Source organism: Glycine max, chromosome 14 (genome assembly GCF_000004515.6).
Source record: "Glycine max cultivar Williams 82 chromosome 14, Glycine_max_v4.0, whole genome shotgun sequence".
NCBI lineage: Eukaryota > Viridiplantae > Streptophyta > Magnoliopsida > Fabales > Fabaceae > Glycine > Glycine max.
Genome location: NC_038250.2, coordinates 6,995,740 through 7,014,698, shown reverse-complemented (window position 1 = coordinate 7,014,698; position 18,959 = coordinate 6,995,740). Strand labels below are relative to the sequence as shown.

The window sequence follows — 18,959 nt, the reverse complement described above, 5'->3', positions numbered from 1 at the left end:
ATTTGATGATTATATCCTTGTATAAGTCATACTTTTGATTATTCAAAGACAGATTTTTCTTTTACTAAGATAAACACAAACATAATCTAACTAATTAACATTATTGACTAAAGTTATTTTCAACAGTAGAAAATTATACGAATAAAAGATACCTGATATGACAGCTTATGTTTAATTAGAATTTTAATGATGAGTTATTGAAGAGAAAAATAAAATATTGATGCAATTGTTTTTATTTATTTCTTTCTTCTTATAGTTTAAGATATAAGACGGAACAACTATAATAAAAATATAATTTTTACGGTTATATTTATATCAAATAATGAAATAAATTATACACTTTTATTATAAAATATTTAAAACAATATTGTAATTTTATAATAAAATATTTTATTTATTTTTATACATTGTTAATTTTTTTAAGACATTCCTTAATTAGTCCTCTTTCTCTGGACTCATTTAAGAAAAAAGAAACTTTATATATATATATATATATATATATATATATATATATATATATATATAATATAATATAATATAAATAAATTTTAATTATTTTTATCCTATTTAATGATAGAATCTCAAAAATATATTTTAATTAACTGAGATTTTATTTCTACATTTTTATTTTATTTTTTATATCAAAATTCAACAAAACAAACTTTAAAACAAATAAACGTGATTAGTAAATATTAAAAATTAATTTTTGTTTATTATTTAAAAAAATAGTTAATATATTTTACTTATATTTAAGTCTTGAAGAAGTATAGTCTCTTTTTTATTTCTAAAAATCTTAAAATATCTTCCTAAAAAAGAAATTTAAATTAGATATCTAACAATTAATAACATCTCATTACATTTCTTCCAATCAATGCGAACATAACCTTTTAAAGCATTCCGGAAAAATTCCTCATCTATCAGTGAGTCTCCTGAAAAAGAAATCATGTCCAGTTACACAGTTCGAAATTTGCACCGCTAATATGAAAATGAATCCTTGAATATAGTAAAATGATGTGTACGTTGACATTTCTGTGCTACAAAATTTAAATATTTAGAGAGAAAAATGGTACGCATAACAAAATGATGATATAATTAAGAAGACAGGGATGTTTATTTGAAGGTATGGAAAAAAAATTCGGGAATTGAATATGATTTTGAAAATATCACATTTTTATGTTTGGTATAAGTTTTATAAAATTATTTTAAAAAATATTCATTCCAACGAATATAAAATACACACAACTCTCTTTCTTCTTATTCGCGTAGAAAAGGGTGGATATACTGGATTTTCATGAAAATAAAATTTATTTTTTTATAATAACTATTTATCTCTGTTTCATTTTTCCTTATTTTGTTTACTTCTATTTTTTTAATTTTATTATTTATTTTTCTGAAAATTACAATTGTTAAATAAACATGTTTATAAAATTAATATTCTCAAACATAATACTTTTTTTAAAAATTTAATAACAATATACTGACAGGTAAAATACTTTTCCATTAAAGCATAAATGACCATTAATATTTTTTTAATATAATTATTATGTAAAACTTTTTACTTATATAACATTTTTTCTCTTCTGGGTGGGATGTGATTTCCGAGATATACTGTGCAGTACTTTGCTTCTCTATCTGCACTACTTTGCTCCCTGTCACTGAGTTTCCCTCGTGCACTAAAACAGTCAAAGGACTGACTAACTGAACATGTATATGTCTCCAAATTGTGATGTTGATTTTATGTCAATTAGTGAATGGTCTTTTCCCATTGCAATAGAAGATGCTCTTCCTATCCTTTTCTTTCATTTTCCATTTTGTTTCATTCGTCTAATTATTAATTATTTCAACTACAATCTCCTATTTACATTTTTTTCAGCTGTTACTACTTCAGTGTAGTTACGTATGATGACGCAAATAATATCTAAATAGTATATTACTAGTTCATCCGCTAGAAAATAGAAAAAGTACATTCACACGTTGACCCAATAATGTACAGTCATAATGAGTGAAAATAATCTTGCTGCAAAAGAGAATGAGATCATCACCATATAATTGTTGGGACTTGGGAGTGAATAGTGATTCATTGAGTTTCCTTTTCTTTCTTTTCTTACAAGTATTCTCTATTAAAGTCAATCTAGTTAATGGTAATAAAATATTAGATATAAACACCTCTTTTAATAAAAATTTAAATCATAAATTATCATATTATGAAAGACTAATACTTTTTAGTAAATATCAAAGAAGTCTCTATTGAATAGAATATGTAAATGTTATTAACTAGTATCGTCTTTAATTTATATGGATTAGAAATTCTTTCTAGTGAACCTAATTTTGTTGATATTTTTACTCTTTATTAATGAACAATGTCGTTTAGAGAAGAGTGGCCATGTGAATGAGCATCAAATTTCTGTGAGTCCGTGTGTGGCCATGGGCCTGCATTGACCAAGAAAGACACGGAAAGACAGGGAAAAATAAAATGAAAGAAAAAAAAAACACACATACACACTTTGGTGGTGTGGACCCCAGACACACGTGTATACGGTTAAGGTGGTTCATGAGGCAAACATAAAGGAATTTTATAAGCATGGTTTAGGTCAACATCTTAATCATGGAGGCATTATTTGGTTGGACAGGCTCGTCCTCACCCTTTTCACCATTCAAAATAATCTTCTAAATTGATTTTATTTCTCTTTTCAAGATAAGAGAGTACTAGTTGTAAAAAAAAACTATATATAAAAAATTAAAAAGTAAGAAAATGGAGCACAAGACAAATGCTTAACCCTCAAACCACACACGGGGACACAGATCTCTATGAGGGGAAAAGTTTTCCTTCATTTTCTTATATCAATGATGGAATTTTTTGGCACACTATTTTTTGGTAATAGGAGAGAAGAACAAAGGAAAACAGAAAGAAAAGAAAAGAAAAAGACTATTCACGCTGAAACAAAGTCCTAGTGACATTAATTAGCTAGCTATCAAAAGCGAAACATGGCTATGAGGAGGAGAATCCAAGATTTGTGTACCCTGTTGAGATAAGCACCAAAGTTTCACCACGTTAATTAGCACACTGATTCGCTTTTGTGAAGGTGTGATGTATCATCACTGACCAAGAGCATAGAAGTTTGTCTCTAATACTGTTAATAAGACTAGCATATTTGTGTCAAGTAGGGAAGTCACTTCTGACAAGCCTAATAGCGTTAATATATAGAATCTAAAAGGAACGTAGAAGAGTGGCAACCTTTATTCCAAGCTAGATCAAGGCCATGAAAAATAGCTAAAAGTTATACACGAAGCTTTGTTGAGATTCCAAAAGAACCATAAAAACCATCCAGAGTGTTAGCCCATATTTTCGACGAGCTAAAATATGCTCTAAGTATGCATTGGATGTCGTCTCGAGGTTTGAAGCGTATTACAGAGCAAGAGTCTGGTCAGGACCTGCTCGAATCGAAAAGAGAGGAGAGTCTTTAAGAAGGAATTCCCAGGTTCAAAGAAGTATTTACGAAGTACAAAGCTAAGACAAGAAAGAGGACTTCGAGCCATTGGGTAATTCGAACTGGTGTATGGACGAGTCGAAGTCGAGGCAGCAAGAGTTCTGAACTTAGCGTAGTTTCTGAACAAATCTTCACTAAATCAGTTCGATTTCGAGTAATGTGGATAACCGTTCTAGGGAGCAGTTATGTGTGCATGCAAGGTGTACGTAGCAGGACACTTGGCATTAGGATAGCGTTCGACCGTTAGGGCAGTTTATTTTCGAAAATCTATATATAGCAGTTTTTAGTTAGATTTCGTGGTCGCAATTCATTTATACAAATCCTTCTATACTCAAAGTACCCAGCGCAGAGAGAAACGAGTACGCAAGGAGAATGTATGTTTGTGAACCATTTTAAGTTTCTGTAAACTTTACATTTCGAATGCAATTTACGTTTCACTTTATAATTTCTGCCTTTTAAATGGTTCATTCGATCGAATGAACTCACTGCTCCTTTACATTCTGCAATTTATCTTCCTTTGTCAAGTTACTTCCAGCATTTCGATTTCTGTTAAACAATTTTACTTTCTGCAAACTTCAAAACCATCAAGTGTTCGTTGCAACGATGAACATCAGAAACTTGACATTTAAAGCAAACACATAATTGACATGCTCCTGAGATTCACTAGTTGGTCTCGCAAGCAATTAACTTAGACTAGCGGTTGTTTACCAAATTCCAGTGTAAACAAATTGGCACGCCCAGTGGGACCGGTCAATTGTGTGTTTTGGTTTTAAATTATTAAAGTTTTGTTTTGTGTAGTTGGTTTATTGCATTCTTAATTGTTTTGATTTTGTATGCATTTAAGAAGTGGGAAATCTGTTCCGCACTTAACAGAATTCAAAACTCGTACAAGGATGGCTAGACCACCCCCAAGTAATCGAAACAATGACCTTCCAAATATGGAGGGGCAACCAACGCAGACATCTGTTAGTAATGCCAATATAAATTCTGGCATAGGAGCAATTCCTGACCAAACTGCTGGCACGATAAGTTCGACCGCTTCGACGGTTATGAATCAGACAGGGGTAACTTCTCCCATGACCAACATGACGTTGGCAAGTTCGACCACGTCAGCGTCTGCTTTTGCCCCATGGAATAACCCTAGTTTAGGGAATCCCAGTGGAAGTCCCTTTCGACCGCCTCAAAACCCTCTATATGGCATGCCTACATCTTTGATGGCAGGGTTGCAAAACTCTCAACCAAATATAGAGAATCTTAATATGTCCTCTCCATCAGGATCTGTAGCGGGCAATCAAGGTAGGGTAATTCCTCAACATTTAACCAATACATCCGTTTTGTCACTTAGACAACAAATGGATGAAAGTAACCATGATATGGTTAACATGTTAACACAACAAATAGGAACTGTTATTAACCCCTTAATTCAAAATACAAATGACAGTTACCAAATGTTAACAAATCAAATAAGTCGAATTGCTGACTTTTTTGGGGCACCACCCATACAGCAACCACCAATTCGACAGATCCAAATCCAGGCGCCTGTCCAAGAGGTACAGATGCCTAACAATCCAGGGATGCAAATGGCTCAAGCACCACAACCATTGGCACGCATAGAGCCACCAGCCCAACAGGTCGAACCAAACCCGGGTATAGTATTGGTAAATAGGAACCAAAATGCTGATGAAGTAATAGGGAATATTCAACAAAACCGTTTCGATAGGCAGAATAACCTGGCCCAAATGGTCGAAACGATTTTGGTTCAGAATGGTTTGAACTTAGGCTTACATAGGCCTAATTTTGTGTCTCCATTGTCTGAGTATGTGTTACAGACAGAATTACCAAGGGGTGTGAAAATCCCTAAGTTTACTAAGTTTGCAGGAGAGACAAATGAGTCCACTGTCGAACACATTGCTAGATATTTGGTCGAGGCAGGGGATTTGGCTAATAATGAAAATTTAAGAATGAAATTTTTCCCTAATTCCTTGACTAAAAATGCTTTTACATGGTTTACAACTCTTCCTCCTCATTCCATACATAATTGGAACCAATTGGAAAGGATTTTCCATGAGCAATTTTATATGGGACAGTCTAAGATCAGCCTTAAAGAGTTAGCCAGCGTTCGACGCAAGGCACCTGAATCAATTGATGATTATTTGAACAGATTCAGACTCTTAAAGGCAAGGTGTTTCACCCAAGTCCCTGAACATGAATTAGTCGAAATGGCTGCTGGTGGTCTAGACTATTCGATCAGAAAGAAATTAGATACCCAGTATTTAAGGGATATGGCTCAATTGGCTGATAGAGTTCGGCAACTCGAACGATTGAAGGCTGAAAAGGCTAGAAATTCTAAATTCCACAAGAAGGAAAAGGTTGCATATGTCGAAACCAATGACAGTGACCAGGAGTTCGATATTATTTATGAAGATATCGAAGACAATGAGGTTGATTTAGCAGAATTAAAACCTGGACCTCCTTATGTTTGTAAACTCCTTAGACCTTCCAATGGAAAAAACCCTGTTGAACCTAAAAATGATAAATTTGTGTCTAAAACTTATACATTTGACATAACTAAATGTGATGAAATATTTGATTTATTAGTCACAGATGGCCAGATTGTTGTTCCTAAGGGCTTGAAAGTACCCCCAATCGAACAACAGAAGAAAAGGGGTTATTGTAAATTTCATAATTTCCTTGGCCATAAAACCTCACGTTGTGTTCTTTTCAGGGATTTGGTTCAAAAGGCTCTCGACGAAGGGAGGCTCAAATTTGGTGAGAAACCAAAGGTTGCTCAGGCAAATGCGGAAATATCCAAAGCTGCTGAAACTCTTTATGCAGAACCTCAAGAAATAATGATGGTCGAAACAATGGAGGTGTCCCATGTGCAAGTTCAGGACATATCTGAAGAGGATTACAACGAACAAATGAAGGTTGTGTATCCTCAGGCTGAGGAGGAGTTAATTGATTTCTTGAACAGATGCAAACTCGAAAACAAAATTGTGATGCTCTGCCCTCGCTGCAGTGCAGTATGTGATAAGGAGGCTATTGAGGGCCTCAAGAAATACCAAGTTGTTAACAAGGGGGCAAAGCAGAACCAACGTTTCGATAAAGGCAAAGGAGTTATGGTGCAGTCGAATACTAATCAGAAGTCTGGTCGAAGGAATACTTTCACTCCTCCGGGTTCAGTTCCGGTCGAAAAATGGATGCACCAGGGACTCATAAGGTTCAACAAAGGGATCATGGAAGTAGGTGGTTCGAGTGGAACGAAGCAAGTTGGCCCACAAGAGGCTAATAAGTACTCTTATAGGAACAATTACAGAGGAAAGAATCCTATGACGAGGACTCAATGGCGTAGGTTCCAGCGTCAGAAGAAATTGGCCCAACAGAATCCGCAAACGGGCCAGTATAAAGAAGTATCTAGGAGGCCAGTAAAAGAGAGGCTCCTTCCTCCAGTGGATGAAGATAAGATGGAGGATGAGGATTTACTGGATTCTGAACCAGATTTCGATGTCATCTGTGTGGTATCTATCTTGCCATCTGAATATGATGTCCAATCTGAAGTTACTGAGATCGAAAGTGAGTTCGATCATTTTGATATGGCTGACCCAAAGCCAGTATGTTACTATGTTATGAATAATGGCTGTGTGGAAGAGCAATTAGCTTATTTCGAAAAGCCAGATTTTCAGATGAAAAGTCATCTCAAACCTCTCTTCATCAGAGCAAAAGTTGAGAATGTTGGAATCAACAAAGTGCTCATTGATGGAGGAGCGGCTGTCAACTTAATGCCTCGATCTATGCTCTACAAGATCGGGAAACATGACACTGATCTATCTGCCCACAACATTGTGCTTTCGAATTATGAGGGTAAAACTGGCTATTCTTTGGGAGCCATTCAAGTAGATGTTGCTGTAGGCAGTATAGTTCGACCAACTCTTTTCCTGGTGATACAGTCTAAGGCTAATTTTAATTTGCTATTAGGAAGGGAGTGGATTCATGGAGTTGGGGCTGTGCCATCTACCCTTCACCAGAAGCTCATTATCTGGAGGGAGGATGGGATTGTGGAAAATATAGAGGCGGATCAAAGCTTCTATAAGTCAGAGGTCGATAATGTTACTGCACAAACCTTTGACAAAAAGTTGGCTAACATAGCACCTTGTGGTGACAAGGAGGCTGTTGTCGAATCGAGTGACAATGTTGTCCACTCTGTCAAACTCCATCCTACTTATGGGTTTATATGGGAGAGGGAGGAAATTGATGCTGTTCCCTCTAAAGATGGAGTCATTCCACCAACTGGGTGGAATACATATGAAGATTAATATGACTGAGGCCATTGCATGGGCCAGAATTACGGCTTATATGGCCGAAAATAGACTAAATACGGCCTTTGAGGCTGAATCTCAACAAAATATGGCAGTTGAAGCCAAGATCGAAGATCATGAAAACAGAGAAACAAAGGATCGAAGACTGGATTGTATTTATGATGATGAGCCGCTGGGTTTTGAGAAAAATCCCATAAGTGAGGCGCCAAAGATGCAGGCTCAAGATCCTTTGGAAGAGGTCGATATTGGAGATGGCTCGATTAAAAGGCCAACTTATATCAGTGCCAATATCACCTCAAGTTTGAAAGAAAAGCTGGTGCCTCTTCTTAGAGAATTCAAAGACTGTTTTGCTTGGGATTACCACGAAATGCCTGGGTTAAGCAGAGAAATGGTCGAAATGAAGTTACCTATTAAGGAAGGAAAAAGACCAGTAAAACAACTACCAAGAAGATTCGCACCAGAAATCATGTCCAAGATTAAGGAAGAGATCGAAAGGCTGCTGAGGTGTAAATTCATCAGGGCTGCCAGGTATGTCGAATGGTTAGCAAATATAGTCCCTGTCATTAAAAAGAATGGAACTCTTAGAGTATGCATAGATTTTAGGGATTTAAATAATGCTACACCTAAAGATGAATATGCTATGCCAGTAGCGGAAATGTTGGTAGATTCGGCAGCTGGTTTCGAATTTTTAAGCATGTTAGATGGTTATTCTGGTTATAACCAAATATTTATTGCTGAAGATGATGTGTCGAAAACAGCATTTCGATGCCCTGGTGCTTTAGGCACTTATGAATGGGTGGTTATGCCTTTTGGGTTGAAAAATGCTGGGGCCACTTATCAAAGGGCCATGAATTCCATGTTTCATGATTTTATTGACACATTTATGCAAGTTTATATTGATGATATAATCATCAAATCCTCCTCAGAAGATAGCCATTTGGATTATCTTAGGCAATCTTTCGAACGAATGAGGAAACATGGATTAAAAATGAATCCATTAAAGTGTGCTTTTTGTGTGCGTGCAGGAGATTTCCTTGGTTTTGTGGTGCATAAAAAAGGCATTGAGATAAATCAAAATAAGACAAAGGCTATTCTTGAGACGAAGCCTCCTTCGACCAAAAAACAGCTTCAGTCTTTGCTAGGAAAAATCAACTTCTTGAGGCGATTCATTTCGAATCTAAGTGGCAAAGCTCAGATTTTTTCGCCATTACTTCGACTCAAGAAAGATGAACCATTCAAATGGAATGAAGAGCATCAAAAGGCTTTCGATGAAATTAAAGAATATCTGATCAAGCCTCCTGTGTTAATGCCTCCTAGTCGAAACAAGTCTATGAAGTTGTATATTGCTGCGTCTGACAAGACCATTGGTAGCATGTTGGCTCAGGAAGATGATGATGGCATAGAACATGCAATTTATTATCTTAGTCGTGTACTAAATGATGCAGAAACTAGATATACTGCCATAGAAAAACTTTGTCTTTGTCTGTATTTCTCTTGTGCAAAACTTAAGCAATATATAAAGCCTGTTGATGTTTATGTGTATTCTCATTATGATATTATTAAACACATGTTGTCAAAACCGATTTTACACAGTAGAATTGGAAAATGGGCTTTAGCATTAACAGAATATTCTTTAACGTACAAGCCTTTGAAATCTGTTAAGGGTCAGATTGTGGCTGATTTTATTGTAGATCATTCATTGATCGAGATGCCGCAAGATTATGTCGATACAGAGCCTTGGATTTTGTATTTCGATGGATCGAAACACAAACATGGAACTGGAATTGGAGTTTTAATAATATCCCCCAATAAAGTTCCAACTAAATTCAAATATAAAATCAAAGGGCTTTGTTCTAATAATGAGGCTGAGTATGAGGCTCTAATTACAGGCCTTGAAATTTTAATTAGCCTGGGGGCAAGAAATGTTAACATAAGGGGTGATTCAGAATTAGTAGTGAAGCAATTAACACAAGAATACAAATGTGTTAATGAACACTTAGCAAAATATTTTGTTATGGCCAGTTCTCTTCTGAATCATTTCGATTACATTAACATTGAGCATATACCTCGACTAGAAAACCAAGAAGCAAATGATTTAGCCCAAATAGCTTCAGGGTACAAAATGTCGAAGGAAAAACTAACTCAGTTGATCGAGATAAAAGATAAACTGGTGTTACCAGAGCCATTAAGCACTAAATTGCCAATGCCAAAACTTGTGGGGGCAAGTACACCACAAAATAATGAAGATGAAAGTATGAATGATCTTCAGGGAAAAATTCAAATTTTGGCCATTGACAATATGTTAGATAATGATTGGAGAAAGTCCATTATTGAATATTTGGAAAATCCAATAGGCAATGTGGCTCGAAAGATCAAATATAGGGCTTTAAATTACGTGACTGTGGGGAATGATTTGTTCAAAAAGACTGCAGAAGGAGTGTTGCTAAAATGTCTAAGTGAATCAGAAGCATACTTGGCAGTTTCCCATGTTCACAGTGGGGCTTGTGGATCACATCAAGCAGGCCATAAAATGAAATGGTTTTTATTTCGACAAGGTTTGTATTGGCCTTCGATGTTAAAAGACTGTATAGAATTTGCTAAAGGCTGTCAAGAATGCCAAAAGCATGCAGGGATACAGCATGTACCTGCTAGTGAGTTACACTCCATAATCAAACCTTGGCCTTTCAGAGGATGGGCTTTGGACTTAATTGGTGAAATCAAGCCTGCCTCTTCTAAGAACCAGCGTTATATTATAGTTGGTATCGATTACTTTACAAAATGGATCGAAGCAGTCCCTTTGCCAAATGTTGATCAGGAAGCAGTAATTAGTTTCATTCAAAATTATATTATTTATAGGTTTGGTATTCCTGAAACAATTACCACTGATCAAGGTTCAGTTTTTACTGGACGAAAAATGAAAGAATTTGCCCAAAAAACTGGCTTTCGATTATTAACCTCAACACCATATTACGCGCAAGCAAATGGTCAGGTCGAAGCAGCCAATAAGATTGTAATTAACTTGATTAAAAAACACATTGCCCAAAAGCCAAGAAATTGGAATAAAACGTTAGATCAAGTTCTATGGGCATGTAGAAATTCTCCTAAGGAATCAACTAATACTACCCCATTTCGACTGACTTATGGGCACGATGCTGTACTTCCGGTCGAAATACATTTGCAGTCAGCCAGGGTACAAAAACAAATGGACATTCCAATCGACCATTATTGGAAAATGATGTCAGATGAGTTAGTTGATTTAGACGAGGAGAGATTAAGAGCATTAGAAGTTTTGACTAAACAAAAAGAAAGAGTTGCTAAAGCTTATAATAAGAAAGTGAAGTCAAAAACTTTTAATATTGGAGATTTAGTTTGGAAGGTTATTCTGCCCATAGATAGTAAGGATCGAGCCTTGGGCAAATGGTCCCCAAATTGGGAAGGACCGTTTAAAATAATTCAGATCTATTCGAATGGTGCTTATGAATTAGAGGAGCTAACCCCTCAGAAACGTACTTTGAGCATAAATGGTAAGTATTTGAAAAAAATATAAACCAACATTGCTCGAAGTTAAAATAAGCATAGAATAGACGGAAATAATGGAAACATAAAAATGGCGATAACAGTAAATTGCCACAAAAGGGCATTTGTCAATATTACATAAAAAGTAGAATCGAAATACAGAATTCGAAATAAAGAAATTATAAGTTCTACTAATGCATGACTAAGTCCTCATATAGTTTCTTCAGGGTGGCCATCTCTTTGCTCAAGACCTGGTCAGCACTCTCCATAGCTCTCGCCTCATCTGCTACCGCTTGAGATGCACTAAAGGCCTTCCCTCCCTTTTTCAGCAACGAGTTTCTGAATCGAGTTAGCGGCCTGCTCCTGGAGTTCTTTGCGTTTGGCCTGCTCTGTTATAATTTTCTGCCTTAGATCATCGACCTGAGACAACAAGTTCGTAATAGTTGCTTCCCAGGAGGAGATGTTATCATCACAGGCTTTAACCTCAGAAGATCCTTCTTTCGCCTCTTTGGTAAGACGTTCGACTTCACGTTGAGCAGCTTGGGCTTTCTCGAGCAGAAGGATATGTGCCTGTTTCTGGGCATCCAGTCTGGCGCTATTTTCGCGTTTTTTCTGCACGGTACTTGCAAACTGGTCGATGATGGCCTCGATTTGGATAACTTTGCCTAGAATCTCATCAGAGGTAAGGGGGTTATGCAATTTCTTCAAAAAATTCAGGTGGCCAAAAGCGGCAGAGGGGTTCTCTTCAATGGATTTAAGTACGTCTTCCCGTGCGTATTCCATTGATAACTTCAAGAGCAGGCAATCTTGGCGTACTGAAGAGGTTATGTCAGCATCAGAGGAGGACGAAGCACCAGGAATTTTTTCACTTGAGGTGTTGGCTTGACTGGTGTTCAGCAGGAGTCGAAGGGCTGCAGCTGGGTCTTCGTCTTGCATTTTAATGAACGTTTCTTCTGCGATCCCTACGCTGGCGGAAAGCTTAGAGGTTGAAGACGCCGGGTAAATGTCCGAACCTCCAGCTTCAGCCTCTTGTATGGCCTCTTCATCGGAGAAGTTTTCTTCAGATGAACTTTTCTGACTCGATCCATGAGGACTGCTGGATCGAATACCTTGACCTTCACCCTGTTCCTCAACATTCACTGCATCCGTCTCAGGAGCAGGAGAGGTTCGAGCACATGAGGGTATTTCTTCTACAGAAACATTTTGTTGTACCTGATTCGAATTGTCATGAAAAAGGTTAACAAATAGTTTCGTATAAGCTATGATTAAAATTACATTAAGAATGATACCTCGACGGTAGGTTGTTCTTGTGGTAAGTCCGGTTGCTCGACAGGGTTGCCCATCTCAGCAATAGAGGGAGTAGTTTCTACTTCAGTGCCGTCAACATCAGTCGAAGGTGGTTGGACGTCAACAGGTTGATTCTCGCCTTGTTCTTTTGAAGGCTTGGTCTTTTTCTTTTTCTTCCTGGCTGGCTCGCCACCCTCGACAGTCACAGAAGGTTCAGGCTCGACTTGTTTCACTTTCTTTTTCTTCTTAGGCATTTGAGCCTGGGAATTGCCTGCCTCTGTTTGATCAGCAGGTTTGGTCGAAGTCTCAGGTGATTTTCTTTTTCTTATAAGAGGTCTTTCCTCTTCTTCCTGTGTTATGAGGGTAAAGAAATGTCAGAATATAGACTTGAAAGAGAGTTATAATATTGACATTAGAAATAAAACTTGCATCTTTTTCTTCGTCGAATTCGATGACCACACGCTTCGAGCGTTTTGAGGTCGTGGTAGTCTCAGTGCTATCATCTTTCTTTTGACTCTGAAAAAAAATAAAGAAATATGAGGCAAAGACGTTAAGAGTAAAAGATAAGTTCAGAAGAGTTACCTTCTCTTCTTGTTTCCCTTCTTGGATTTTTACCCCAGTGGGTTTCTTGGGTCTCACATCAGCTCGAGACGTTTCAGCGCTTTTCTTCGTCATGATTGTTTTGCCTGAAAGTAAGAATATTAGAAAAGGCAAGAATACATATCAATTTAGAAAGTCAAAAGTAATTGAATACCTCGAGCTTGAAGGTTTGAGCGGATATTCTCGACCGTTGGTTGTGTAAAACCACTCTCAAGTCTGGAGATCATGATAGTAGTGTCTCCAACTGAACGGCCCAAATAATATTTCTCCCACCAGGTAACAAATCCCATGGTGCAGAAGTGGGAATGGTTGAACTCAAAAGGATGCAGGTTATAGTTTTCATCAAGAGAAATCTTCAAAAATTTCTTGAAAGTCTTTTCTGAAAGATTGGCCCCTCTTATGACATCTCTAGGATCTTCGAACAAGCTTTTAGGACGGATCTGCGAGAGGCCAAATTGTCTTGAAACCAAATTAGGCTGGTATCCAACCAGGCCCAAATAGTTCGATTGAACACCTGTACGACAAGACAGGATCTGTGGATTCAAGTAAAATGACCATATTTCGTTCACTTCTTCTTCATTGTCCGGATCGACAGCAGGAAAATCGTCAGTGAACCAGGCCGGGCCAACCTCTCGACTAATGAATGGAGCATGTTGGGGAAGAAACTTGTCAAAGCTCAGAAAAATCCTCATGTACTTTAGGAACAGCTTTTGTGGGTTTTGATCGAAGGTCTTGGGTGTTAATCGAAGTGCTCTCTGGCCTTCGATCGAGCGATTCGAAACTTCTTCAGCATAATCTTGTGGGATTATTAATCCCATTTCTTGTTCGAAAGTGGCATTAAGCCACAATTGGAGAAGCCATATAGGCCCAGACACTAAGAAGGAAGACCCATCCTTCGATTTCTTCAGATCATCACATGCCTCACCAAGCGATTCGTATAGCACTGCTAACAAGAGGCATCCAAATCCAAAGGTCTGACCTTCATGAATTTGTATTGCCATTGGAATAAATCTTTTGGCTACTTGCAAGGATTTTGTGCAAAAAACATAGTGAGATAGCCACAGGGTTAAGAAGGCTACATGCTCTTCATCAGAAACCTCCTCTTCGACGGATCCTTTGTGTTCAGCTATATATTTGGAAAAGGTGTTCTCCTTATATATTAGCTTGATATTGTCACTAGAATTAGTGGGGTCATACGTTTCTCCGCTAGGCCTAAGGCCTGTGAGGGCAGCTACATCTAAGAGAGTAGGGGTCATCATACCACATTTAAATTGAAAGGTGTTGGTAGAAGACTCGAAAAAGTGCATAGCTGCTATCAGCATTTCTGGTCGATATTCAGGACCAAATCGAGAGAATTGTATCAAGTCAAATATGCCATATGTTTTCCAGAAATCCTCATACGCTTGTTCGACTCGATCAAGCCAAGGTAGGTAATCCTTATGGGCTATTGACGGGGCGGATCGAAAGAGTTTGTGGGGTTTGCTTAAACAATTGAAGTTGTAAGGCTCACTATCAAAAATCCTAGGTTCGCAAGTTGGGTAGCAGGGAAATACCTTGTTCATTGAACTCGAAAGTGACTCTTGGTCTGGCAGAGGTCCACCGAAAGCATAAACTGTCCTTTCTACTGCGAAGGGGATCATCACCTCCGATTCCCAGGTTTCTGTGTGTTCGGCGTCACCATGTGGTTCTGGAACCACCTTTTCTCCATCAGGCCTGACTGTAAAACGATGCCATTTCCCAGCAAACGGAACTGCTTGTCCTTGCGACATTGTAAGAAGTCTGAAAAGAGATGGTTTTTTCTCGTGAAGGGTTTGGTAGTTGTTGGAATCAGTGAGTGAGAGCTTGGGTTCACGAAGAACGGTGGCAAAGGTCGGAAATGCGGTGAGGTTGATGATAAAAGGAATAATGAGTATCTGGAAATAAGAAAGCTTCGCCGGAGATAATGGATGCAAAGAAGAAGAAGGGTTTCGGGAGCAAGGAAGAAGAAAGGTTTTTGAAACAAAGAAGCTGAAGGGGTTTTCTGAGGTTCTCTGTACTATTTATGGGATTTCACTTTTAAAAAGGGGAAAAACAATATAATAAGAATCAAGGGTCAGAAATCAATCACATCAGATTTCCCTTTTAACTCCCCAGCGTGACACGTGTCCCACTCTGCCTAGAAAGGTGGGATTAATGATGGGTAGTGGGAGATCGAGGCGACGGTTACATTAAACGTGCCATCGTGTCGCCGTTTCAGGAAAGCTGGTAGAAGAAGAGAAAAAATGTCAACTTCTCATCTTCCTTCGAACCATTCGAATCGAAGCAGACATTTTTTGGGGGCAATTTGTTAGCCCATATTTTCGACGAGCTAAAATATGCTCTAAGTATGCATTGGATGTCGTCTCGAGGTTTGAAGCGTATTACAGAGCAAGAGTCTGGTCAGGACCTGCTCGAATCGAAAAGAGAGGAGAGTCTTTAAGAAGGAATTCCCAGGTTCAAAGAAGTATTTACGAAGTACAAAGCTAAGACAAGAAAGAGGACTTCGAGCCATTGGGTAATTCGAACTGGTGTATGGACGAGTCGAAGTCGAGGCAGCAAGAGTTCTGGACTTAGCGTAGTTTCTGAACAAATCTTCACTAAATCAGTTCGATTTCGAGTAATGTGGATAACCGTTCTAGGGAGCAGTTATGTGTGCATGCAAGGTGTACGTAGCAGGACACTTGGCATTAGGATAGCGTTCGACCGTTAGGGCAGTTTATTTTCGAAAATCTATATATAGCAGTTTTTAGTTAGATTTCGTGGTCGCAATTCATTTATACAAATCCTTCTATACTCAAAGTACCCAGCGCAGAGAGAAACGAGTACGCAAGGAGAATGTATGTTTGTGAACCATTTTAAGTTTCTGTAAACTTTACATTTCGAATGCAATTTACGTTTCACTTTATAATTTCTGCCTTTTAAATGGTTCATTCGATCGAATGAACTCACTGCTCCTTTACATTCTGCAATTTATCTTCCTTTGTCAAGTTACTTCCAGCATTTCGATTTCTGTTAAACAATTTTACTTTCTGCAAACTTCAAAACCATCAAGTGTTCGTTGCAACGATGAACATCAGAAACTTGACATTTAAAGCAAACACATAATTGACATGCTCCTGAGATTCACTAGTTGGTCTCGCAAGCAATTAACTTAGACTAGCGGTTGTTTACCAAATTCCAGTGTAAACACAGAGTCATCAATATTTCTGAGGTCACCAAAACCTGTAAGACCTGGGTGGGTTGCAAAGACAAATATAATCTACATCAAGGTATATAGGTTGTTGAATTATAAGAGTGTTTCCGGACAGTTATAGGAAAGTGTTTCTAACACTAGTAGAGAAATAAAAGGATTTATTCTACATTTAAAATATACTAGAACAATAATAAATAAAAAACTTTAGAACTGTGTACTCAAATATGGATTTTTGAAGTAACAAAATCTTCTTCAAATCATTTAAAGACTACACATATTTATATCGAGACAAATCATTGTTATCAATTCTTTGATAATAAATCTTTGTTATCAAACCTCTTATCATTCAAAATATGTTAGCTGAAATTGGTTAGCCGATGAGATAAAGCTAAGAAGAGACAAAATAATAGTCGATATTGCTAGAAAAAGGAGATAAAGGATGAAATAGATAATTTTGTAGGCTGATTTGAATTCGATTTCGATTAAGTTGTTGAGATTTGGTGAGTAGAGGATCAATCGAATTCAAATAAAATGCGCCTCTAAGCTGGATCCAAAAAACAAGAAAGCACAACGAGAATGGTTTTCAGCAAAATCCCACGAGCAATAGTTGCACCTAGAAAATAAGAGTTGAAGGTGAAAGCAGGAAGCCCTAGCTGAAGTAGGCAATATGTTAGTCGATATGGTAGTTAGGGAGTCAATAGTGCCCGAACGTTGTAAAACACAATTATAGACAATTATTTTAGGTGTTTTAGTATAAATATGTGTTTGAGAACGTTTGAAAGGAACTCAGACCAAACAATCAATGCAATTATAGTTTTCCCAAGTTATTTTTATAGCCAAATTTATTGATTTTAGTTTTAAATTCCATTTTCTTTATCTTTGTTCAAGTTATTTTGAATTCCTTTTGCTTTCACCTTCAATCAAGTGCTTCCTATAGAGACTTGAGAGGCCATATCCGGTTGAAAGGCACATTTCCCATTTCAACATTCAAATCACTTGATTCAAATTTTGGGATAGTGTTAGAGCAAAGTTAGCTGAATCACATTCAGCTAGCAATTGGATATTCACGCAGCAATAGAAACCTAATAAGAGCCAACCTTTTTCTACTTCTCAAGTAGTATGGACATTAAACTCTTGAGCTTTTCTAGTTTGTAATGATGCATAACTTCTGGAATAATTAATCTAAAGCACATTTAAAAATCCTTTATTTATATTCTAGAACAAACATTCCAAAACATAATAGAATCAATTTTGGAATCAGTAATCCGGAATGTATGAGAAAGCAGTGTGAATTAACGGATTGCGTTATCCGAAACTACAAATTCATTATTTTAGATTATGTTGTCTGGAGTACAATAATTTGATTTAGGAAAATGTAATCCGAAATAATAAAAAAATTGTAGCTCTAGATTACACAATTTTTAATTCACAAATAATTTTCATTCCAGATTCGGTAAACCTGTAATATTAGCAGATAAAAAAGGGGTAATTCTGGGATTTTAAAGATATAAAAGAATAAGTGGGTGCATGGTGAAATTGTGGGGTGCAGGAAGTAACATCCTAATTTAAATGGCTTGAAATTTGAAAAAGTGACATTGGGTAAGACATTTGGGTTCGTGGGCCGGTTTTCGGCATGGGTCACATACAACTTTAGGCTGATGCACAAACTTTCACTATTGTTTCCTCTACTTTCCATTGTATTTGTCCATTCCAGAATGCAATTTGTATTCCAGGACTTTCCATAATGCATTGAAGAGTGTAGGAAGTTTTACCCACAACTTAATTGCACTTATTCATACAAAAAAAAAAGTTTAAATCAATTAAAAAGGAAGCTTGGTCTATACTTTTATTGGTTCAGAATTCATAAAAATACTTGAATGAAGATCATAGTGAACGAAAGATCAGACTCATCAGAGTGTTTACAACGAAATAGACCAAAACGGTATAAAAATAATTGAAAACATGTTGAGATTCTTTTTGGGTTTCTTTCTGGTTTCATTTTGTTTTCTTCTTTTAACGAGTCCTAAATGACATCATTTTCAGTTCCATCCATACCTAATTTCTAACATTGTTTCAGCCGCTAAGTAGTCACGCAGAATAAGTCCGTATTAACAGAACTATAAATAGGGAGGGTTAATTCAACAAGTTGGGGGGGGGGCTAATTTGAAACTTTGATAAATCATAAGAAAAAATTGATTTTTTTAAAAAAAAGAAGCCGAGGGAAGAATATATATAATTTTTTCATTTTTTTTCTCATTTCGACTTTCATGTAGTGAAAAGTCTGCTTCTCGTCAGAAATCTACAAGAATTTTGATCATGATTTCTTCTTTGATTGGACATATTATAATAACTAGCAACAAGTTAAATTGAGTTAGATCAATTGAAAATTTTCAATATTTTCGAAACAAATGATTTTTCGGCGATTAGCTTTTGCATGACGTTTAGCACTTTCTGATTTTATCCGCTGCCAAAATCTAAATTTGATAGATGGTGTCAATACATTTACTTCCAATATCAAATTCATTAATTAGTATCAATATT

At 36.8% G+C, this 18,959-nt stretch overlaps 1 protein-coding gene across 1 annotated transcript; it reads left to right on the top strand.

The window, feature by feature from the left end:
• Positions 1-4,523: 4,523 nt before the first annotated feature.
• Positions 4,524-7,801, top strand: LOC102667151 (uncharacterized). Its single transcript, XM_041009377.1, has 2 exons — positions 4,524-5,670; positions 5,767-7,801. Exons 1-2 carry the CDS (start codon positions 4,538-4,540, stop codon positions 7,799-7,801), a joined length of 3,168 nt encoding a protein of 1,055 aa, XP_040865311.1. The 5' UTR covers positions 4,524-4,537.
• Positions 7,802-18,959: the final 11,158 nt, after the last annotated feature.